Source organism: Saccoglossus kowalevskii, chromosome 12, assembly GCF_978046115.1.
Source record: "Saccoglossus kowalevskii chromosome 12, keSacKowa6.1, whole genome shotgun sequence".
Lineage (NCBI taxonomy): Eukaryota > Metazoa > Hemichordata > Enteropneusta > Harrimaniidae > Saccoglossus > Saccoglossus kowalevskii.
The window spans coordinates 35308646-35335807 of record NC_140652.1 but is presented as its reverse complement, the minus strand read 5'-3'; the positions used below and the strand labels follow the sequence as shown (position 1 = coordinate 35335807).

The 27162-nt window shown below is 34.4% G+C and overlaps 1 protein-coding gene across 2 annotated transcripts; it reads right to left on the bottom strand.

Moving 5' to 3' along the window:
• Window positions 1-44: 44 nt before the first annotated feature.
• Window positions 45-26871, bottom strand: LOC100378174 (galactose-3-O-sulfotransferase 2-like). 2 transcript variants are annotated; one of them, XM_085506609.1, is made up of 5 exons: window positions 26713-26871; window positions 6008-6207; window positions 3888-3966; window positions 1961-2537; window positions 45-1036 (listed from the first exon to the last, which is right to left on the bottom strand). In XM_085506609.1, the coding sequence occupies exons 1-5, from the start codon at window positions 26728-26730 to the stop codon at window positions 246-248; spliced, it is 1665 nt and encodes a 554-aa protein (XP_085362735.1). In that variant the 5' UTR covers window positions 26731-26871; the 3' UTR covers window positions 45-245. The 2 variants fall into 2 exon arrangements, with proteins under 2 accessions (XP_085362735.1, XP_085362736.1); XM_085506610.1 differs by lacking the exon at window positions 26713-26871 and adding an exon at window positions 22510-22686.
• Window positions 26872-27162: the final 291 nt, after the last annotated feature.

The following is a 27162-nucleotide window of genomic DNA, read 5'->3' as shown; positions in this document are numbered from 1 at the left end:
CATCCAATAAATATGATGGTTTAAATTTGGGAATAACAATTGAATTTTGATTACGAGTTGGTATTAATGACTGTAACATGACATACATTAAGTATCACATTAAAGTAACAGAAACAAGAAGAATGTATGACAGACCAAGCAATAAAGTTAAACATATTTAAATGAAAAAAAGGTTCATTTAAATAAAAAGGAATTAGGATGAGATTATATAAAACAAAAACTGCCTCTTATTTGGGAAAACGATATCATTGTTCGACAGGTGCATGCTTTGCTGTATATTCTCTTATTTTGGCATACAACTTATCACGAACTTTAGATGTGTACATCAGTTCAGGTGTTGTCATGCTCTTACACTGGTAGTCTTTGTCCATACCAGGTTTCAGACTAAAATCTTGGACGTTTAGACCCGGTGGTCTATACACCCTGTTGCTTGTTTCAAGTGTTCTGGCAATGCATTTTGTTTCAAGTTCATGTATGCGTTGTTTCAACTGAGCAACCTCAGTAGCCAATTTATTCCTGCCATACTTATCCATAGCCTTTTGTAGAGAATCATTAAAATAATTATACAGTTTGACATCCCCAGCGTTGAATTCACGAATCTTCTTTGCTGAATCTGATGAGACTTTATGTACAGAGTTTGCACTCCGTGAGTTCAGTTTGAAGTAAACAATATCTTCCATGTCCCAACACATAATTTCTTTCAATAATATTAAAGATTCTTCAAAATATTCAGAGATCAACACAATTTTAAATATGCTGTCAATCTCTTGTATTTTCTTGTCAATTTTATCCATACTGTACATATTTTCTGGGTCAAAACCCAAATCATACAACATCGGGTTCTTCACACGCCCTTTGTTTGAATTAGATTTGAAATAGCCGTCTGGGTTCATGAGAAACTGTTCCAGAGCATTAGATCCTTTTAAGCCATAACGCCCTCCTATCCGAAAGTATGTAAATGAAGATTCGTACATTGGTACTGGATCACGAAGTACAGTCATGTAGACTGTGTCCTTTGGCATAACCTCTGATATACCTAGAAAATCAATACAAAAGGTGGTACATATACAAGTAGAATGGAAACAATGCAGCAGCAGTATATCTAATTTGTTACAAGTCTGACATGAACGAATAAGTACTTAAAATACCGAGCACTCATTCACTTTTACAGTAATTGTTACTCATTCCACCACTAGATTTCCACTCATATTTCACATAAATTGTACATAAATACTACATGTATGTACAAAATACTTAAAATTACAGGGCGCACACACATGCACACACATGCGCACACACACATACTTGTATTGCAATATGTTCCGAGGACTTCATTGGATTAACTTTTAATATAGTTGAATTAACTTTTAATATAGTTGCGATATGAACTCGATTAAAACGCGTTCCTATATAGGGTTGCGTTTTAATTGGAGTTTAATTAAACTCAATTACAATGCAATACAATGGAGAATTGCATTTTAATTAGGTTTAATTAAACAAGAGTTGAATATCCCGTGACTGAACATAGAAATGTTTGCGAAGCTTAGGTTTAGTATCCGGGTAAGGTATGGTACAATTATATTAATATTAATATAACGTGAACCATACCTTCCCCCGATACTAAAGCTAAGCTACGCAAAACGTAATAATAATCGAATTAACTATTAATATAAATTATGTTTTCCGAGGACTATGAAAAAGGTCCTCGGAAGGTGTGTATGTCCTCGGAAGTAGCTATATATATGTATTTTTGTCCTCGCAACATATAGCAATCCAAGTACACACACGCACACACATGTGCACACACATGCGCACACACATGTGCGCGTGCAGATAAATAGATGTATAAACAAACGATTCAGAGACAAACGATTCCAAGCACACCAACCCAAACCAGAAATATTCATATGATAGAAGCAGTTAATGAGGCTAATTGTTAACCATACTTGGTAATACTTACCTTTGTAGCTAAATCTAGAATGATACGTATATATATTATACTCATTCCAGGGCACTTGAATCATGAATTTTTTATTGAAAGGCGATGGATATCCAAGATAATTTCCACGTGGTGGCATGATAACAGTCAAATCGTGCTTTTCTGAGAACCGTAGTAAGATATTTTGAACCGTACTGCTACTACATTTATGCATTTTCAACAATGCAATGTTGTATTTCAGTTTGCATGTTTGCGGTTGTTGTGCTAACTCAATCGCCCCATTTGTCTTCTGTTCTGCTTCTTTCTGATTCTGTTCATTGTGTAGCTCTTCTTTCTGCTCCTGCTCTTCCTCTTCCTGAGCTGGATTTTTTTCATCCTTTTCCTCTAGGCTCTGTTTTTTTTCTGCAATTTGCAGCTGTTCCTTTTGTTGTTGCACCTCCTGAAGCGATTTTGTCTGTTGCTCTTCCTCTTGATGTTTCTTATCTTGTTCTTCTTTTAGTACGTCCTCCTCTGTTAGTTCATGCAACTGTTCCAGTCTCATGTCCTTGTCTATCTGGCTGTTATTCTGGAACGGTTCACTTTTAGTCACATTCTTTGACTGAATAAAAAAAAAGTAAACAATTGAATTAGTGACCCATATGTCTTTTTATATTTATATAATAGATCATTTCATTACCAAAGGACATTAACCAAAATAGAACACAAAACATATTGACTGCTACATGTACAAGTGAAGTAAACAAACAACTAATACAATGTATATACTGTAAAACATGTTGTTTTTGCGAGCATATCATTTTTTAGCGAGAACTGATTCGCTAATTCAAGATGTCGCTAATGACGTTATTATAAATTCAAAATGGCCAAGACATGGTGATTTGTATACAGTAATCCGGAACATAAAAATCTAGGGCGCTTCATAATTACACTTGACAGTTTTTCTTTGTTTTTATGGAGGTGATAACTGCACATTTGTTTTGACACGTGACAGACAAGTATTGTGAAAACAGGGAATCAACAATGACAAGAGAGATTCGCTAAATCAACATTTCGCTATTATGTCATTTTACCACAATTTGCGAAAATTGTATGTCGTTTTTTCAACATGTTTTACAGTATACGTACAGTTAATAATTGATACAAGACTTTTGATAACCAATTGCCACAAATCACTACAAATTCATTATCATTGGTAGAGGAGTGGAAGCCCTGCTACAAAATGATTTGCAAAGATGTCAAATCTATTTGCCAAGATAGTTGAGTGGAATACAAAATGTTATGTAATATTAAACAGCTCTGAAGCAGGTCAGCCATTTTGAATTAGAACTTGAAAGAAATGTACAAAAGAATATGTGTGACATGAGGCAATTAGTTTAAAGCATGTTCAAGATATGGATCTAAAACAGCAGTCTTTAAAACAAAGTGACACAAAGACAGCTACTGTGGAATACTTTATTTTCGCTGGAATTAATTTTCGCTGAAAAGGCTTTTTGGGCGTTTTGTATGGAATTTATTTTCACTGGTTTTTGATGAGTTTGATGTGAAATATAGAAAAAAAAGTATATTCGCTGGATTTTATTTTCACGGAATTATCCCTTCAGCGAAAATAAATACCAAGCGAAAATAAAGTATTCTACAGTATTACCAGTACATGTACACATCAGGTTTTAAAACAGGAATCAAAGTACATACCAAGTTTGAATTAATTCTGTCCAGAAATGGCAGAAATACTGGGTTTTGGATACATTTTAAGCGTTAAAAAAGCACCATTTTAAGAGTGAGAATGAAGAGGATATTGCATTAGGTGTCTGAACACCATCAGTGGTTGACCAAAAATGATAAAAAAAAGCTATTTGAGTCATTGTAAAGCATGAGTAATAATCAGCCAGAGTTTTGTATGAGTCTGAGTCATTGATGCTACTCTGGTTGTAATCATGGATGTACTTACAGTATTGTCCCTTATAGCTGATACTGATTTGGTGACATTGTTTGCTGCCAATCCATGCAAAATATATGATACTCCTCCACTAGAAATAAAAAAAAACATGACTCGATAATTGAAACAAATAATCACAAACAAATTACAAAATTCATGTCAATGAGTTTGAAACAAAGCCAGGCAAGAGAGTTCAAAACAAAACAAAAGTAAGTATCTAACATTTTCCTGCATACATTTTTGTACATGTTACATGATAAATACATATAGCTTAAGGAGGTTAAGGGACGATGTCAAAAGATCGATGTCGGATAAAAAACTTATCTTCTTTAGTTTGGGGGTGGGGGGTTTTGACCTCAAAAACTTTCCATCCTACAAAAACGATTTTATTTTTTAATGAAGTCAAAAAAATCTTGGAGTATTTGTAGCTCGTTATTTTTCTATCCAATCATGGACAGAAATAACCGAAAAGGGAAAAAACAGAAAAATGGTTTGGTTCGAGTGTAAATCTGTGCGTCAAATGAGGTGCATTTGTAAAATCTTTTTACACCCACCCGACAACGAACTGCTATGCAATACTACTGGAATACTAATGGTGAATGTAGTCTGACGCCATGACCAATATTTATCAATTAAGTTTCAGTGGGGGGTAGGGGGGTTTTTGGAAAAAAACTAAAGGAATTCACTTTTTTATCCGACATCGATCTTTTGATGTCGTCCCTAAGGAAGTCATACTTTCAAAGATATTAGTTTATACCAGCAAAATACAGAAAAAATAAAAACAAAATTGGGGTCATCAGATGGTTTTTTGAGATACAAGAATACAAAATGAAAAAATTGTCAAAATTGTCATTTTTACATTAGTTTATATAGTGAGATTATTTATTCATATCTCTAAATGTTGCTAGGTGATAATGGATGAAAAAACTAATATGAAATGTAACATTGTGAAATCAAAAAATTACATAATTTAGTGAGTTTCCATGGTGATACTAGTTTTTTATTAAATACAATGTGCAATGAAAGGTTATCTCCCATAATGCATTGCATATACAAATATATGTGCTGCAACATGCTCAGTAATGCAAAATTTGAATTCAGTTCAAACTCACAAGACTTAAGGTTATTACCTAATACAAGTTGGTAAGAAATCTTACAGGGTAGCTACCGTATTACCCCGGGGCACACACCCCTCCCTGGGCAAGCGCCCACCCCCTGTTTTCACAAAATTTACATTTTTAGCCAAGAACGGGGTCAATAATAAAGTTTTATTTGTCAAAAACGAACAAGTTTGATTTATTTAAATAGTGTGTTTGTTACAGTAGTTCTCTTTTTGGAGTGTGTGGTGGCCCTGAAAAGGGCCGCTTTGTTTGTGTTTTTACGTAAAAACTCATTGGAACTTAACGACGTAAGATGAACCACGCAGCATGTGGCGCACACTTTCTGCTTTCTCTTCATTCACGATGAATCCAATATTGCAATATTGCAACGATCCATACCTTGGTGAGTGGTTTGAAGCACTTTGGTTTCAAAACGTAGCACTTCGCTGACTGTGAATCCATAACGGGAGCTAGCACTTTTGAGACATCACGTCGTAAACTTGCTACTTTCTTTTCATCCTTCATCACAGCTATGGCATTACGATCATGTGGATTATTTTTCTGTCATTGAAGAAAAAACATTTTGCCGACCTCAAGTCCATTACGATAACCATAATGAGGCATGCCGACGATGGGAACTTGTTGCATCATCGTTATTTTTGTAATTTTGTCACGTGTGTGGGTGCGTTAATAAATCGGGTGGTCCTCGGGTAAGCGCCCACCCCCAATTTTTCCCGATTTTGTATGTTCAGGCCCCTGGGCGCATGCCCGGGGTAATACGGTAAATGTAACCTTCTCAGTGGTCCTCAAAAAAGAATAAAATACCAGTATCAAATCTCTAATATAGACTTAGTGAGTGAAAAGATGTAAGGTCTCTATAGATTACATTCTTGAATGAATTCTTGTGAAATATTTACTTATTTGTATTTTAATAACAGAACATGAATAATGAACTGTAGTCATGAAGAAATTAACACTTTTTTTGTGACAGCGCCCTCTAGTGATACAAAATAATAATGTTCTGTAGCTTACCTGAATGTGGTCTTGTAAGTTGAGAATTGATTACTGGTAGCAAAGATAAATAAAAAGATAAGACAACAGAAAAGACACAAAACTGCAAATATATGTTTCCTTGAATAAGCCATAGCAAATCTAGAGCAGATCCGATTGATGCAGGGTGGTGTGTTTCTATGGTTACTGTTTTGTCTCCCCGTCAGAATGGCACATATTTTCTGTAGGAAAATAGAAAAAAATAAATAAATAAAAAGAAGTATAGTTAGCATTAATTAAATGTTTGGAATGTAGTCATGATCTGCTTAGACACTAATTTCTGATTATAAGGGATATTGTATGTTTGTTTTCTTAAAAAACATCTTTCTTTCTCCGTAAAAACTAGAAAAATAAATGACTTGCATGTACATGTTTATGTCATCACAGAACTTTTTAAATTATTTACTGTGATCAATGATTTAATGGTAGAGAACTACCTTAAAGAACAAAAAATATTAAGAAATGTTTTTTGCCGGATGGTCTGGTGATGTATAGACCGTCCAGTAGAGTGGAGAGTCTATGGATGAAGTGAAATTTTTTTATTACAAAAAATATGAATGGTAGTTTCTGTTTTTCCATAAATAGATATCAGTAAGGTAACTAAAGTTCCATAACAATAATTAATAAAAGTAGTAATACAAACAAAAAATAGTTATTTATAATTGTTAAATGCTGTGTATATGCACTGGTTAAATGCTGTGTATATGCACTGGTTAAATGCTGTGTATATGCACTGGTTAAATGCTGTGTATATGCACTGGTTAAATGCTGTGTATATGCACTGGTTAAATGCTGTGTATATGCACTGGTTAAATGCTGTGTATATGCACTGGTTAAATGCTGTGTATATGCACTGGTTAAATGTTGTATATATGCACTGGTTAAATGCTGTGTATATGCACTGGTTAAATGCTGTGTATATGCACTGGTTAAATGCTGTGTATATGCACTGGTTAAATGCTGTGTATATGCACTGGTTAAATGCTGTGTATATGCACTGGTTAAATGCTGTGTATATGCACTGGTTAAATGCTGTGTATATGCACTGGTTAAATGCTGTGTATATGCACTGGTTAAATGCTGTGTATATGCACTGGTTAAATGCTGTGTATATGCACTGGTTAAATGTTGTGTATATGCACTGGTTAAATGTTGCTGCTTTAATAAATTCAGCTTTTCAGTAATTATGTCAATAAGTACACTGTTAATTTCCATCATGCAATTCATACAGTGCGTATTTTCTGAATGAGTCAAAAATGCAATTTTTGTCTAGTTGTAAACCCAACTTGTTTTAAAAAAAAATAAGAAAATACAAGAATAGATTACATACTCTGAAGACCATAACTGAAAAAGTGAACATGTCAATAAACTGAAAACAAATTCTAGGAGGCTGAGATGCCATAAATCCTGCCACTTGAAACGATAATGGACGTGCTCTATGATTTATAATGCCATATTAGCATAGAGTATCATATATACATGTGCCTACTGTTATGTTTAGATCAACTAAAAAATCAATGAATGAGAGCACAAATTCGGCTCAAAGTAAATCAGTCATTAGTGGGTCCGAAAAACGTGATGCAACTGTGGTAATCCCTCTAAAAACCTCAAAGATCAACAATATTCGGCAATATTCGAGAAATTAGTTGGTTTGACATCGGAAAATAAAGCCGACGTTCGGCTTACAAAGTCTATATCAGAGATACTGAAATAGAAAAGGAAGTTGGCTCCTTTGTCGGTGGATTTTAATCCATCAGTTGACAGCAAGCAAAATAGAAAGTCTTGCGATAGTTTATCCTTGTTCTCAAAACTATTTGTGTCTTCCAATAATTGTTTCATTCAACAAATCAAATTGTACCCACTCTCACTGCCATCCATAAAACAAATTAGTTGGGAGAACTCCAGGACGATTAAATACATTCCAAAAAAAAGTAGAAGTTGTTTAAAGGAAAACTTCACGTGGGACACGGGATGCGGGACATACAACGGAGAGACCCCCATACCAACAGCTCCGCTGGGTCATCTGCGATGACAGCAGAGCTAAAAAGAGGAAGTCTAGGCCACCCTAAATAATGATGTTCTACAAACAAAAAAAATGGGTTGGCCTTTAGGCAAGCTAAATGTGAAACAGGCTCTTGAAAAGTAAAATATTAATACTGTTCAAAATCAATAGACTGTTCAAATGTTGACAGACTGTTGAGTCAATAAATAACTAAGCCCTCTCAATACTTATTTTCTAAATATGCTTATGTCTAATTTAATTTTTGTTTCATAACTGTTTTAATTCCATAGCACATATTGTAATGAAATAAACATGGTTATCAAATAAAATAAAATTAAATAAAATTAAAAAAAAATATACCATAGTTCTAGTCATTTCACCAATGTTAGATTTTTTCAATTTATTTTAATACATCTTCTATGTAGTGAATGACTAACATCTAGTTGTATAAAAGAAATATATTCTGAAAACTATGAATGTAAACAAAAATACTGCTCTACTTTTTAGCACATTACTTATATATTATATTTGTTCTATCTGACGTTATGTAAAGAATTTTAGAGATTTCTCAAGTAAAAGTTAAATTCCAATCAATATACATGACACAATAGGAAATAGAATTGTACACAACATGAATGTTTTCATTAAACATTACGTAGTGGACATTCTCTATTCTATGCCATCACCCGCCACATGTCGCCACTATGATCGGCCTTGTACTAAATTACTATACCACACATTTGTGACATAATGGGCAAATAAGAATACATCAGTACATGTAACAAATGCTAATTTTTACATGGCACAAAACAGACGGAATCTTTTGTTATACAAAACCCCCAGAAATGAATGCAACAGGTTGGGCACATTGTTAGCAATGTAACTAGTCTATACATGTTTATATAAACTGTAAACCTTTCAACATTTTTACCAGAATTTGGCAATGCATACACTATGTCATGTGACTATACATTGTCATAAAATGTCATAAAATTAGGTTATTTATATTATATGACATAATAAGCCCCAAGATGCCAAGTCTGACTGGGACTAACAACAATTTATTATGTTTAACTCATCCGCTGCTAAATTTATTCTAGTTTTTACTCAAAAGATTTGGATATTTTTATACCAATCTTCTGAAGGAAAGTGCAGATTATAAGCAGAACTATTGTGTGCATTTGCGATAAAAATAGGGAACAGGTGGTGAAAAGATCAAGAGTTGGACAAAAATGAGAAAACAAGAACTTTTTCTACAAAACAGTTATGTGACGGCAGTGCAAAGAATTGATATCTTTATGACTTGTACTCATTATCCAGTACAAGTATGTATTTATCTATATTTCAGATGATATCGACACAACCAAACATGGTTGCTGGTTTGAACAACAATACCTTCATCCCAATCTGACTAAAATAAAATCCTTATTTGGGCATTTTTTTATCATGTTTTTAACTATTTATTTTTATCATACATTTTTTTTTTACTTTTATTTTAATTTATTATTTGCTGGTCACGAAAGCCCACAAAGATTTGCCCTTAGAAATACCATTCAAATTTTGTTTAAGCTACAGCCAATCACAGTGACCCTTTTATATTGACCAATAGCATGCTGAAAGGATAAAATAATTCACAGCCAATCACAGTGACCCTTTTATATTGACCAACAGCATGCTGAAAGGAGAAAATAATTTACAGCCAATCACAGTGACCCTTTTATATTGACCAATAGCATGCTGAAGGGAGGAAATAATTTACAGCCAATCACAGTGACCCTTTTATATTGACCAATAGTATGCTGAAAGGAGAAAATAATTTACAGCCAAATCACAGTGACCCTTTTATATTGACCAATAGCATGCTGAAAGGAGAAAATAATTTACAGCCAATCACAGTGACCCTTTTATATTAACCAATAGCATGCTGAAAGGAGAAAATAATTTACAGCCAATCACAGTGACCCTTTTATATTGACCAACAGCATGCTGAAAGGAGAAAATAATTTACAGCCAATCACAGTAACCCTTTTATATTGACCAATAGCATGCTGAAAGGAGAAAATAATTTACAGCCAATCACAGTGACCCTTTTATATTGACCAATAGCATGCTGAAAGGAGAAAATAATTTACAGCCAATCACAGTGACCCTTTTATATTAACCAATAGCATGCTGAAAGGAGAAAATAATTTACAGCCAATCACAGTGACCCTTTTATATTGACCAATAGCATGCTGAAAGGAGAAAATAATATACAAATGAACATGTTGAGTGATGTGGGTTTCATTTTAAAAACAATCATTTCAATCAACAGTTGGAAAAGCCAGAAAATCTAATTAAGGTAGAGTTGCCGGTTGGGAGACATTATTTTTAATTGGCTCTACCGGTAATTACTGTAATTGCATGAGTAAAATATAATTGATTTTTCAATTGCGATTAAAGGCTAAAATTCCTGTCATCAATTTGCACATGTTTGTGTTACTAGTAAATATGAGCTCAAGAATTAGCATAAGGGGTACAGCTTCTGTTGCATTACAATCAATTTATTTTTAATTTATCTAATGTGTTCTTATTTTCTTACAAATTGCACAAAATGTGGACAGACATGAATCATAGAGATTGTCATTGTCAACCAGAATACAGCATTTATGCTATACAACAGTCACCAGAATACAGCATTTATGCTATATAACAGTCACCAGAATACAGCATTTATGCTATATAACAGTCACCAGAATACAGCATTTATGCTATATAACAGTCACCAGAATACAGCATTTATGCTATATAACAGTCACCAGAATACAGCATTTATGCTATATAACAGTCACCAGAATACAGCATTTATGCTATATAACAGTCACCAGAATACAGCATTTATGCTATATAACAGTCACCAGAATACAGCATTTATTCTATAGAACAGTCACCAGAATACAGCATTTATGCTATATAACAGTCACCAGAATACAGCATTTATGCTATATAACAGTCACCAGAATACAGCATATATGCTATATAACAGTCACCAGAATACAGCATTTATGCTATATAACAGTCACCAGAATACAGCATTTATGCTATATAACAGTCACCAGAATACAGCATATATGCTATATAACAGTCACCAGAATACAGCATTCATGCTATATAACAGTCACCAGAATACAGCATATATGCTATATAACAGTCACCAGAATACAGCATTTATGCTATATAACAGTCACCAGAATACAGCATTTATGCTATATAACAGTCACCAGAATACAGCATTTATGCTATATAACAGTCACCAGAATACAGCATTTATGCTATAGAACAGTCACCAGAATACAGCATTTATGCTATATAACAGTCACCAGAATACAGCATTTATGCTATATACATGTAACAGTCACCAGAATACAGCATTTATGCTATAGAACAGTCACCAGAATACAGCATTTATGCTATAGAACAGTCACCAGAATACAGCATTTATGCTATATAACAGTCACCAGAATACAGCATTTATGCTATAGAACAGTCACCAGAATACAGCATTTATGCTATATAACAGTCACCAGAATACAGCATATATGCTATATAACAGTCACCAGAATACAGCATATATGCTATATAACAGTCACCAGAATACAGCATTTATGCTATAGAACAGTCACCAGAATACAGCATTTATGCTATATAACAGTCACCAGAATACAGCATTTATGCTATATAACAGTCACCAGAATACAGCATTTATGCTATATAACAGTCACCAGAATACATCATTTATGCTATAGAACAGTCACCAGAATACAGCATTTATGCTATATAACAGTCACCAGAATACAGCATTTATGCTATATACATGTAACAGTCACCAGAATACAGCATTTATGCTATAGAACAGTCACCAGAATACAGCATTTATGCTATAGAACAGTCACCAGAATACAGCATTTATGCTATATAACAGTCACCAGAATACAGCATTTATGCTATAGAACAGTCACCAGAATACAGCATTTATGCTATATAACAGTCACCAGAATACAGCATTTATGCTATATAACAGTCACCAGAATACAGCATTTATGCTATAGAACAGTCACCAGAATACAGCATTTATGCTATATAACAGTCACCAGAATACAGCATTTATGCTATATAACAGTCACCAGAATACAGCATTTATGCTATATAACAGTCACCAGAATACAGCATTTATGCTATATAACAGTCACCAGAATACAGCATTTATGCTATATAACAGTCACCAGAATACAGCATTTATGCTATATACATGTAACAGTCACCAGAATACAGCATTTATGCTATAGAACAGTCACCAGAATACAGCATTTATGCTATATAACAGTCACCAGAATACAGCATTTCTGCTATATAACAGTCACCAGAATACAGCATTTACATTTATGCTATAGAACAGTCACCAGAATACAGCATTTATGCTATATAACAGTCACCAGAATACAGCATTTATGCTATATACATGTAACAGTCACCAGAATACAGAATTTATGCTATAGAACAGTCACCAGAATACAGCATTTATGCTATATAACAGTCACCAGAATACAGCATTTATTCTATAGAACAGTCACCAGAATACAGCATTTATGCTATATAACAGTCACCAGAATACAGCATTTATGCTATAGAACAGTCACCAGAATACAGCATTTATGCTATATAACAGTCACCAGAATACAGCATTTATGCTATATAACAGTCACCAGAATACAGCATTTATGCTATAGAACAGTCACCAGAATACAGCATTTATGCTATATAACAGTCACCAGAATACAGCATTTATTCTATAGAACAGTCACCAGAATACAGCATTTATGCTATATAACAGTCACCAGAATACAGCATTTATGCTATAGAACAGTCACCAGAATACAGCATTTATGCTATAGAACAGTCACCAGAATACAGCATTTATGCTATATAACAGTCACCAGAATACAGCATTTATGCTATAGAACAGTCACCAGAATACAGCATTTATGCTATATAACAGTCACCAGAATACAGCATTTATTCTATAGAACAGTCACCAGAATACAGCATTTATGCTATATAACAGTCACCAGAATACAGCATTTATGCTATAGAACAGTCACCAGAATACAGCATTTATGCTATATAACAGTCACCAGAATACAGCATTTATTCTATAGAACAGTCACCAGAATACAGCATTTATGCTATATAACAGTCACCAGAATACAGCATTTATGCTATAGAACAGTCACCAGAATACAGCATTTATGCTATATAAGTCACCAGAATACAGCATTTATGCTATAGAACAGTCACCAGAATACAGCATTTATGCTATAGAACAGTCACCAGAATACAGCATTTATGCTATAGAACAGTCACCAGAATACAGCATTTATGCTATATAACAGTCACCAGAATACAGCATTTATTCTATAGAACAGTCACCAGAATACAGCATTTATGCTATATAACAGTCACCAGAATACAGCATTTATGCTATAGAACAGTCACCAGAATACAGCATTTATGCTATACAACAGTCACCAGAATACAGCATTTATGCTATATAACAGTCACCAGAATACAGCATTTATGCTATATAACAGTCACCAGAATACAGCATTTATGCTATAGAACAGTCACCAGAATACAGCATTTATGCTATATAACAGTCACCAGAATACAGCATTTATGCTATATAACAGTCACCAGAATACAGCATTTATGCTATATAACAGTCACCAGAATACAGCATTTATGCTATCTAACAGTCACCAGAATACAGCATTTATGCTATATAACAGTCACCAGAATACAGCATTTATGCTATAGAACAGTCACCAGAATACAGCATTTATGCTATATAAGTCACCAGAATACAGCATTTATGCTATAGAACAGTCACCAGAATACAGCATTTATGCTATATAACAGTCACCAGAATACAGCATTTATGCTATATAACAGTCACCAGAATACAGCATTTATGCTATAGAACAGTCACCAGAATACAGCATTTATGCTATAGAACAGTCACCAGAATACAGCATTTATGCTATATAACAGTCACCAGAATACAGCATATATGCTATAATAATAATAATAAAGATAATTTATATATGCTATAGAACAGTCACCAGAATACAGCATTTATGCTATATAACAGTCACCAGAATACAGCATATATGCTATATAACAGTCACCAGAATACAGCATTTATGCTATAGAACAGTCACCAGAATACAGCATTTATGCTATATAACAGTCACCAGAATACAGCATATATGCTATATAACAGTCACCAGAATACAGCATTTATGCTATAGAACAGTCACCAGAATACAGTATTTATTCTATATAACAGTCACCAGAATACAGCATTTATGCTATAGAACAGTCACCAGAATACAGCATTTATGCTATATAACAGTCACCAGAATACAGCATATATGCTATAATAATAATAATAAAGATAATTTATATATGCTATAGAACAGTCACCAGAATACAGCATTTATGCTATATAACAGTCACCAGAATACAGCATATATGCTATATAACAGTCACCAGAATACAGCATTTATGCTATAGAACAGTCACCAGAATACAGCATTTATGCTATATAACAGTCACCAGAATACAGCATATATGCTATATAACAGTCACCAGAATACAGCATTTATGCTATAGAACAGTCACCAGAATACAGTATTTATTCTATATAACAGTCACCACAATACAACATTTATGCTATATAACAGTCACCAGAATACAGCATATATGCTATATAAAAGTCACCAGAATACAGCATTTATGCTATATAACAGTCACCAGAATACAGCATTTATGCTATAGAACAGTCACCAGAATACAGCATTTATTCTATATAACAGTCACCAGAATACAGCATTTATGCTGAATAATGGAACACGAAAATACGAAAATATTTCCTGGTCAATCGCATTGTTACAATTACAATGAAATATCTGATTACATTTTATTCAGCTCAATTAGTTTATTAAAGAGGTATTGTACATTATATTATATTATAAATTTTGATGAACAATTGCCATCTTCACTCCTGGAGTAACCTTGCAAAGTAACCTCCTAAATTGGAACCCATTATGCCACAAAATGATTATAAAAAAAGCAAAGATTGATGTTTGTTGCATTAACAATGATAAACTGACCAAAAAGCCATGTTTTTCTTAATCAGGTTACTCATCAACATTATAGAATCTGCCATTTTATTTGGGTGTGACACCTGACTCTGACCGGTGAAGTCACCAGGCGCTAAAGAAGGGGGTTTATGATTAGTTGACCATTCAGACGGGATTTCGTTGAATTCTTGTTAAACATGTATATGCGTCCATGGCCCCCTTTACAAACTTTAGCCATTCCCTTAGCCAGATTCATTTTTTGTTAGCCATTTCCAATTGTGGTAAGTCAGAAAATAATTGTGTGCAATCTGAAAAGAAATAAAGCAAATAAACGAGATCGGCCATTTTGAATTAAATCATCAAACCAACACATATGTATATATATGATATGTGATGCATAATGAATATATAAAATTTGAACATAATAATTCAAAGCAATTATGAGATATGGCTCTAGAACCACATTCATTAAAACAAAATGACTGCCAGTCAGCCACTTTAAATTTGATCTGAAAAACAAAATGATGTGCATCAAGGACCAATAATATCTAATTCATGTACGAAGATTGAAGAAAATCCATCCATAAATGACTAAGATCATGTTCCGGAATGCCAGAAATGCTTGATTTTTAATGATTTTTTAGCACACAAACGGCCACCATTCAGCCATTTTGAATCAAACGCCAAATCAATATATCTGTATGTAAACTGAGAACAGACTTCTCAAGGTAGAGTGAACCAAGTGAGTATTGGTCACCAAATCCAAAAGAAGAATAACACACTGTTTATTGCTCAACTGCTAGGCCTGGAACTGAGTCTAAATACTCACGAGATGTTCCATACAATGTATCAATATCATTATGCAAATAACTAAACTAAACGTCATAGCCTCAAATCATTACACTGTATACAATGTATCTATGAGATGATGTATAAGGGGAGAGTAGGAAATCAGACGGGAGGTTCACCGCGGTAATCACCATGACTCTACGCGGTACACCGGGGAGAGCCGCGGATTGCTTATAATTAGGGGTCTCTACCGTGGTGGCCACCGGTACTGGTTGCAACCTTGGTCGTAGGAAAGGTGTGAAATACGTACTTAACAGTTTCCTTTGTGATTCCATGAGTCTTTGTTTCAAATAGCTGTTTTTAAATCGAGTAGGTTACGAGCATTGTTGGCATGGAAATACTAAGCATATGGTAATATTATCGGCCCACATATTTTATTAATATAAAAATCCATAAGTCCAATGCTGTATATGAATTGTTGCTGCGTGAAACAATGTTGTATTTTATGCATGTATTTATCACCAGTTCCAAGAGTAAAAGTTGTAACTTTCGAAGGTACGAGTATTACTGTAAAATCTGTATTAGAAGCCGCAGCTTCTATTAAAATAGTTTAATGCAACAGAGGGGATGCGGCTTCTATTAGAGTATCTACACATATGAGAAATGATGAAATTTTGGTTCTCAATTATTCAAAATTAAAGGGTGCGACTTCTATTAGAGATGGGGCTTCTAATACAGATTTTACGGTATGACTCGTCCATAGATTTCACGTGCGTTTGTTATACTTGAATAAAGTCTACCACATGAAAAGAATGTTATTTACGAAGTTTTAAATAGCCGAGCCTTCCTGATTCGAGCCTCTTGTTGATTTGACAACAGTGGGTATCATTAATGTTTATTCTTTGCCAGTATCGCATTCCAGACAAAAAGTTGAAGATCGGTAAACAAGAAATGGACGAACTAAAATGTCTCCTGTGTTTCACGTGCGACATGATTATTAAAAAAACACAGAGTTAAGTGATCATGTACGTTCTATAAATCTAACCTTGCACACATAATCTTGTATGGATGTATTTTTTTGGGGGTCAAAAACAACGTTGCCTTTCAGTTAACTCTTCGCGTTCATGGTATTTGTGAGAGTTTATCGATTTTTTGAACAAATGTTAAGTAACTGTATCGTTTTGCGTCAAACTGGGTGGCCCGAATTTAAATGTTGGTGCGTGAACTCATTGAGGTCATTGCCCATTGCCGCACGTAAATCAAACACGTGGTTATTAGAGTTCAGTCGAAATGTACGTGAATAATGCGATTGAAGTGTGCTGCGAGTTTATTATAGAAAAAGTTAACATTACGCATGATATTGTACGTTATTGTATGGTTAATATTACATATTCACTTTAATAGCCCGGGTTAGTGTCCCAACAATAATAAAAATAATTTAGTTTGCATAATTATTATAAAAGCAATACATTGCAAAGTTGAAATACTTCGAGCCCATGCAATACTGTAAACATATTTGCGTTATTAGAAAAGCAGCACACTAAGTAAACGATGTTGAAATATTCAAAGCCAATACAGAGTTGGATACAGGTTGTGTTATTACAGTACCGCCGGATATAATAACAATTTTACGAAATCGACGCACGGACCAAGAAAGAAAAGGGTTGCTAAGGTAACGCGCCAGTTCAGTGCGTGACTTGGGGTCAAACTTCGGTCAACACACACTTGATGTCAGCATCGCCGCGTAGCAAGTTTCGCAACGTACTTGAAGTTCAATTGTGCCCCAAAATGATGTCGACGATCACTCAAATTTCGCAGCGCATGTTGTATGATACACCCTGTTTCGACTTTGGCTTGCTTTTCCTTCTTAGTGCATGTTGTTGTTCACGTAAATTCGACCTCTCACCAATGTATTAAAACACTTTGAATTTATACTTATGCGTGATTATATTTGGTCTACGCGAAACATTAATCTTTCTGAACATTTTCTGAGACCATGCATGATATTCACAAAATAATGCGATCATATTTTATATTATGTTGATCTCTACGTCTTTCTGGATCGTTTTGTGATTTTATTCCAAGGCTCAGGCAAATAAATAATGTCAACTATTATAGACTAGTTTTTCTAGCTTTTGGCTCAGCTAAATTGGTTTAATTTTTCATTAGAACTTTGTGATCCTTATAATTTCCCAGTTCTTTGTGTTCATTAATGGTCTTGACAATAAGTGTGAATTGCTGTGTGAGCCCACCGCGGACGATCGCGGTTAGCCGGCGTCATGGAATCTATGCATAAATTTGCATAAAATGCGGTAATGACCTCAGTGCACCGCTCGTTTGATTTCCTACTCTCCTCTAATGACTATTTTAAAATTTGAATATAATCAGTGAAAGCATCTAAAAGATATGGAACTATAACCACATTCATTAAAACAAAAGGACATGCATCAAAGTCCCATAATGTACCAAGTTTGAACAAAATCCATCTGAATAGCCGAGAAATGCTCGATGTTGATGATTTTTCAGTACAAAAATGGTCGCAATTTCATGTTCGAACTTCATTTGCTAATAGTGTTCGGACATTCACAGATTCGCATTTAAACAAGGTACAATACTATTGAATCCTTGTTTTATTTTACTTTAATTTTACAACATTCAAATGAGATTGAAATATAGATTATTATAACATGCAATATGAAAACCACTGGAATAAAGTCTAATCTAAGGTAGTACACAACCATTTAAAATTATCGGCAGATTTTCTTGATTCTCAACATAAAATGGCTGTCATAATTTATGTTCTTGTTCACAATAATAAATAAATATGACCACCAAACTATCAAGTATCGAGTAAATTTACCATTGGTTGTTATGGCGACAAGATATTGTCATATCTGAATATTTTGTACTGTGATGAAAAAAATGCATGTAGTGGTTCTATTCAGGATTGTCCACAATTATTGGAATAATAAATTATTGAAAAATATTATTAAATAATATTTAAACATAAAATCTCATGAAAATAGTTGAAAAAAATATTTCATATATTGTAAAAAAAGCCAAAAAGTTGATGACCTGTGTGTAAATCAAAGATTATGCAACATGTTGGAAATACAAGGAACACTGAATTTTTTTTGGTAATAAGATAAGAGTTTTTGATGGACCTTGACTACTGACTTATTACTAACTATTAAAGACATCACACAAACTGTAAATGCAGATTAGTTTGTACTAGTTACTAACAACCATCAATATTTCAAGCATGCTTCATAAACTTCTTTTATTTCATAATTGTTATGAGAGCAATAGTTCAATACATGTTCAAGCGGTGATGATGGCCTATATACATGTACCTCATAAATTACAAATTTACATTTGAAAGTATTTATAGGTTGATGTGTAAACACAACCCGTCAATAAAAGCTTTGATGATGGCCTGTATATGTCATTAATTAAAAATTTACATTTGAGAGTATTTATAGGTTGATGTGTACATGCAACCCATATTAATAGAAATGTTATTAATACAATAACGCAGGTACAAATGTATATGTGTAATCATGTATAAATACTCACTGTGAGTGGAAATTATTAACACTTAGAGGAGCTTCACTTTTGAAATTAAATGGTTTATAAGTTATTTTATTTTTTCAATATCGTGTAATAGTGTAAAATACTTTGAATACAGTCAAGATGCGGTGTATTCTGCTGTACTTTCACTCGCTTCGCTCATGATAGTATGGCCGCAGGATACACCACATCACTAATTAACTTCCAACACAGCGAAAGCCATGGGAAGGGTGAGGGTTCTTTCATATTCTCAGAATGAGATTGTTTATTTTAGCATTTTAGCTAAATTAAGATTTTGTTAATTCATGTATTGGGTCAAATTCACTAAAATGGTATGTAGTTATTTCAGTGTGTTTTACAGTAGTTTACAGTACTATAGTAAACCAGACAATGTCAATGATGACATAGTCCCTGTTATGAGATATGTAATAATGTTTGGGTGATATGGCTCTGTGAAACTGCATGTTTTGGTTATATATATATATTAAACATTGATATAATAACAAATATACATTTATAATAAAAGTCAGTTAACATCGTGCAGATAACAGAGAATGAATGCGTAATAGTTCTATATTTGGAATTCACATTTCCTAATATGGTAGAATGAAAATACCCAGTGTAATACCACAAAATTACGGCACAATATAACTGTGACAGATGTATATTAATGTTCACAAAATTGAATACCAAGAAGGTGACTTCAATTTGCACCAGTCCTGCCAAGAAGTTAGATGCCTTCATTAAAGATAATTTTTAAATATTCATGATTCCATTCAGAGTAAGCATACCACTGTGTCACTGTATGTTGGTAGAATAAGACAAAGACCATGTCAGTCAGAATTATGTCTGCATGTTTCTCATTGGCAAGCCGCCGTGTCGCCCGGGAAACTACGTTGATCGAAAGGTCAACCCACAGAGATTTCACTTAGATCAAAAAGTATGCATCTGTGCGTTTAGCACTTGAATGACAATACAAAAACACACAAAGCAGGTAAATGCGAGTGCATTCAGGAATTTTAGAGTTACGTTAACTGATGTCAATCAACTAACAGCAAGTTCTGCAGAGGCATGCATCCTATGGGTGTACTCCCCAATTCCTACCTACAACAATGGGTTTCTTGTCAGTTCTATAGTAGTCTGATGTATGGATTAAATCTGACCTGGGCCAGTTCCTTAGCATGGGCATACAAAGTGTGCATGAACGCCTAGCTTGTGCTAAGCGCGCAACGGTCCAGTTAGGCTTGCCTCTATAGAGCATGGACCTGAGGCTACACAGGCATCCCGTAACGACAAAACTAATAACGCAGTTAATAAGGGACGTGTTACAAAGTGGTGTGGCATTGATTCATTCTTATATCAACAATAGCCTTCGTCTGAACTGCGGATTTACCGTATCTTGTCATTTGCCATCCTCGTATGGTTGAACTACGATGCCACGGCGATGACCACGATTGTACACACGCTGTGGTCAACGATAAAAAATATATTCGCTGCAAGGCGCTCACACTTTCACTCTCATAAATGCTGCTACTGATACGTGGTAATAGCAAAAATAATACATTTGAGATTGATTGTAGATGGGAATCAGTACTAATCACCACCTGACGAATTCAACACAAATGCGGGGTTTGATGACAGTGGATTTGTTCCCAACTCTGGCCCTGACTTGGCAATAGAAAGGGACTTCCAAGAAAACGAATGTAATTTCTGTTTTTGCCAGCCTTGCATTACCACGAATAAGCATTAATATAAGATTGGCGTCATTTACGATCCATTTACTGTCATACGAGTAGGCTGTGTTATTTTCGGAACATGCTCTATCACCACGTACACACCCTCGGACAATAGTAAATTCATTTCATTAAAATAGCTAGGGTAGACTTGCTTGCAGTCTGTTGCGATTCCGATGAAAAATTCTTAAAAAATAAATATAAATTTCGTAAACGAGGGATGCCTCTTGCGTTCACTCCTTTTTACATAATTTATATTTATTTTTCAAGAATTTTTCATCGGAATCGCAATAGACTGCAAGCAATTCTACAACTAGGGATATTTCTGGCTTGTACTCGTATGTTTGTGGAGATTAGATGACGCATCCTGTTTCAGCGGTTCAAAATCACACGACATTGATTGACAGCAGTTAATTATTCAAGCTTAGTAGCGCGTCCCTTTCCCTTGATCATGTTTTTTACTTTTATCCGCCAAAATCTCAACTCATACATGTACACTATTTATTGTCATAAATACTACACACAGTCACTGCTGTGATATTCAGAGTCAAATACATCCACTTTGGCACGACATAATCGACCTATAAGTTCGAGAAAACGCGTTTTTACAGGAGCTTGGCTGAAGCTGTTTACTACTAGCTGTTTTGTTTAGAAGTGTATTTATAGTACTAGTATACCTGGGCCTTTAAGATGACTGAAGACTTGTTATATTCGTAACAAGTTTGAGCGTTTTAGCCCGTGCTAATCACTGTTTCCCTTGGGTATAAACAATATGCAAACATACGAGATTACCTTAAATCTTAGCCCGTACTTCGTGTAGCGTGAACATTACTTATATGGGGCAGCCAACCAGAAGGCTACCCCGATAGTACATACTAGTATACGAGTAAGTACATACATGTATGTATGATTGTAAGTATTAATCGGATTTACTATCCCTAGACGCCAGCTGAACGTGGAATAAATATATCCTACCCAGCCGTTGCCGATGTTATTAACACTACGTAATGTTAAGTTTACAAATTACTTTCGAAAATAGACAACCAGCTGCCACTTAGCAAGCATATGTTATCGTTCGGGCAATATCGTTCGCTTTGAGATAATGTTTTACACAAACGCTCCTTGCTGAAAACACAAACTGCATACAAAAAAACTACTTCCGGGTCGAGAAACATGGGAAAAGTCGTAGCATTTTACAGGCAATCTTACCTAACGTCCTGTTCTTGATGCGGTTTATGGCTATAACTAGGATCGACACTCGTCGGATTTACGTAAAATTCGCTGTTTTAAATAACCATGTAGAAAGCTGAAGGATTCTCACGCTGTAACCATGTGCACGTTGCCATATGCGAGAACTTACAACCCAGAGTATATCTTCCAAAACGAGGCTGTAAAAGGCCATTCGAAGAAAACATATTGTTTTACGCATTGTCTTCCTCTTAATTTATCTTAGTTTTATTATGGACCTCCATGGTTTTACATTATTTTTTATTGGTGGAAATATTTCTTCCTATCTGTAATTTATTAACAGTGAAATATTCGTGTATAGAATAGAAATGCCTCTCCCATAATGCATTGCCGCATGCGCAGTAACGTGCAATTTGAATTCGGCTGAAACTTCCGTGTCAGATTTGTAGTTCGTTTGTTTATTTTTCCACACAAAAACGACGAATTCGGCCGAATTTTGTTAAATTTGATAAATACAAGTCTTCTTCCCAATATATCACGATCTGACCCAGTGGTCCAACGTTATGTTCAGAATTTCAGTTAGCTATACGTGTTTTTTTTTCAGCGCATATTCGGCGCATATAACAGTGTCAATATTTCGTGTCAAAACTCTTTCTGCTTGTAACATAAAATTTCATATATGATTGAATATGAGAGAAATTAAATCATATTGTTATTTTTGAGAAGCGTTCAGTTATACTCTAAGCAGGCTGTGAGAATCAATAATAATGTGTCGGAAACCACCATGACCCTAGCTTCCTCCGTCTGTTTCCCCGCTTCGCTTTTTGGTAGCCAGATTGAAGAAGGTAAACAACAACCAATGCAAAAAATGTATTGTTTTGCATTTTCTTTCTTGAGTTCTCATTATCAAATTCAGATTACTTCACGCATGACTCAATGTATTGCAATGTGTTTAGAACAGCAATGCAGTAACAGTTACTTCACGCATGACTCAATGTATTGCAATGTGTTTAGAACAGCAATGCAGTAACAGTTACTTCACGCCTGACTCAATGTATTACAGTGAGTTCAGAATAGTAACGGTACAGAATAGTTCAGTGCAGTAACGGTTACTTCACGCATGACTCAGTGTATTACAGTGAGTTCAGAATAGTAATACAGTGATGGTTAATTCATGCACAACTCAATGTATTACATAGAGTTCAGAATAGTAATGCAGTAACGGTTACTTCATGCACAACTCAATGTATTACAATGTGTTCAGAAAAGTAATGCAGTAACGGTTACTTCATTCATAACTCAATTCATTACAATATATTCAGAATAGTGATACAGTAACGGCTACGTCACGCATAGCTCAATGTATTACATTGTGTTCAAAACAGTAATGCAGTAACGGTTATTTCACGCATAACTCAATGTATTACAATGAGTTCAGAACAGTAATGCAGTAACGATTACTTCATGCATAATGTATTACAATGTGTTCAAAATCGTGATACAGTAACGGCTACGTCACGCATACCTCAATGTATTACAATATATTCAGAACAAGAACAAAATGTTATAATTTTAATCACATTTTTAAAGCTTAAAAATAAGTTCAAAGGTTGTGCACAATGGTTTTCAGAGGTTTTGAGTAACCAAAATTTAGGAAGCACAATTATTGTTTACAATTATTGTGTATTAGCTTGTTTACATACAGCTTCATTTGCGTCTTTGTCGGGCAAATAATTACAAATATTTTACAAAACTTATGTAGACCATCTGAATGATTAATATTAGCAATATAATGGACAAAGTGTTCACAAACTAATATTTTAAAAACACCTAGTTGGCGTTATTTAAAGTAGAATAGTCACAGCGTGTTCTAGTAGGTGATTAAAAATATTCATATTCGAGTGAACACGTAATAGACATATATATACCGGTCTCAAGTAATTAACATGCGACTGCAAATACTCGAACACATGTAGACTGGCAAAGTCAGGACTTCTTTTACGTTTTACAAAAATAAATAATTAATTGTTCTTTTAGTCCTTTTAGCGTGATCGCGAAAACTAACCTGACCGCTAAAGGGATTTCTTTTGTAGTAACGCTAGTTTTCGCCATCATGTTAAAAAAGCTACAAAGGAGTCCCGACTTTGCCAGTCTAGAACACATGATGAATAAACAGATGCCAATAACGGTTGGGTTAAAGCAAGGGAGTCGTCACCTGCGCATGCGTCAGATGGCCATAGCGTGTCATTGTTTACAAACAAGCGTCATTAATATGACTGGGTATGACACTATGTATTGTGTTTTAGAGGCGGGCTACGTAACACAATGTAATATACAAGTAGTCCTGGCCCTAAAAATGCTACACATTAGAGTCTATGGTCTGTCACTGGTGGCATAGTGGTTGCATCACGACACCTACCCTGGGTGAGTTGTGCCACAGACTCAATGGGATGGCCAATTCCACTGGCCGAGTTTCATTCACTAACGTAATGGTCTGCAGGTGATTGTGTTCAAGAGGTGTATATGTATACATCAAATACACCTCCCCCGGACACACCATTCAGCGTGCTCCATACGTGGCAGAACGCAGTGTTGGACACAAAAAAGCGACATATAGATAATGACATTTTAAAATACAACTGTATGTTTTTCAATTATTATGGAAGACCATGTTAAACATATTACTTTAGCACTGCTAATTTGTTTATTTATATTATTGACGCTTTTAAGATTAAATTGTTTTCATCTTTTATTATTTATTTAAATTAATAAACAAAATAAATAAATTATCATAGGTGATTATTTCGCCAAGACATAAACATAATTTGCTGATGTGCTGTTTCAAACCTAAACAATTAACAGGAAATCGCATATAATGCCTGTATAGTATAATATTACATTACTGTATTTGTTGTGATGTTTGCCAAGTTTGTGAACTACACGAACATTAGCAACAAGTCATCGGTGAGGACGTTGTAACGCCGAATCTTTGACTGACAATCAACTACTCACAAAGTAAGCACCTGTTTTTTTTTCTAACGCGTAACGTCATGTTGTAATTTTGATAAATTCAATTTCTAGTCCAGAAGTTAGACGACTTATAGTTACCAGTTATAGTTTTGGTGTGTATTTGTATTTCGTTATATTTTACAAGTCATGGCTTTCATAAGCAAGATATGTCCACCATATTGATTTATAGGCGTGATATTTTTATGATTTGTCAAACGTATGTACAACTTAAACCATATTGATATATGTTATATTAATTCTTAGATATAGAGGGGGGGTTAAAATCACTTTCTGTGACATTGAATGACAATGTGTCGCGCATAGAGGATATATTTTCAGTTCCTATTTTCCCGACCTAACACTTGATCAAATTTAAACATCAAATCATTTTGAATTTAAGAAGATTAAATATTTGAAGAATTCGAATAAATCAAGCATGTAGACATATCCTTAAAATAATTATAATAACAAACTATAGGCGGCCCTGTACTTTAACCAAATAAGGGACGACGTCAAAAGATCGATGTCGGATAAAAAACTTATTTGCTTTAGTTTGGGGTGGGTGGGGGGTTGACCTCAACAGGTTTCCATCCTACAAAAACGATTTTATATTTTAATGAAATCAAAAAAATCTTGGAGTATTTGTAGTTTTTTTTTTTTTCTATCCAATCATGAACAAAAATAACAGAAAATTAAAAAAAAAAAATATCCAAGACGAGAAAATGGTTTGGCCCGAGTGTAAATATGTGCGTAAAATGGGGTCAATTTCCTACATACCTTTGTAAATTAAATGTACTTCTTAAAAGAATGGTGCAAATAAAGCTTGTTTTTCTTTGTTAGTAGTGCATTTTTAAAGTGATTTTACACCCACCCGACAACCAACTGCTATGCCATACTACTGCCCGATTATCAATTTGTATTTAATTATAGTGAATGTAGTGTGACGCCATGATCAATATTTATCAATTAAGTTTCAGTGGGGGGTGTTGGCGGTGGAGGTTTGGATAAAAATAAAGGAATTCAGTTTGTTATCCTACATTGAACTTTTGATGTTGTCCCTAAATCTTGTAGTTTATTCTTGACTATAGTCGTAACATTATGCAGATAAATGCAAATACATATATGGGTATAACCGCTAAATAACCGTTAATATATGGGTATAACCGCTAATGGTAGTCACTGGATAATAAATCACCTATTAATAGGGGTACTTACCAAACCTCCGCCCAGCATTATGAAATTCGTCTATGTGGTGAATATTAATGAAAATAAACGAGCGATCTTGTTAACCTTTTGGTTGATCCGATTAAAATACCCACTGACGGTCTAAGTATATGATTCTTGACAGGCACACACGACTCAACCTTGCGACATTCCGTACTATACAGGTGACTGTTGCAGTAGTCCAATGTACAGTGGAAAACGTAGCAGCTGTTTTCGAACTTCCGAAGTTGATATTCTAAACACGTGTCCCTAATTGTCCGTAGTACCTGCAGCTAATATCTCGTCTATTCGCTGTGTTTACAGTTATATTCATATTTCCCACGAACCAATATGCTGGTGCGTATGCTTGGGCAGTCAGCATATGCGTCGATATACATAACCACAAAAATAAATGTTAATTATTAACAAAGTCACGAATCCCAGGGTCACGTCAGGTTGAAT

Coding starts and splice junctions, on each gene's coding strand:
- LOC100378174 (XM_085506609.1), bottom strand. Junction 2,538..3,887: donor CAGCTATAAGGGACAATACT/GTAAGTACATCC, acceptor TTTTTTATTCAG/TCAAAGAATGTGACTAAAAG. Junction 1,037..1,960: donor TTCTAGATTTAGCTACAAAG/GTAAGTATTACC, acceptor TTGATTTTCTAG/GTATATCAGAGGTTATGCCA.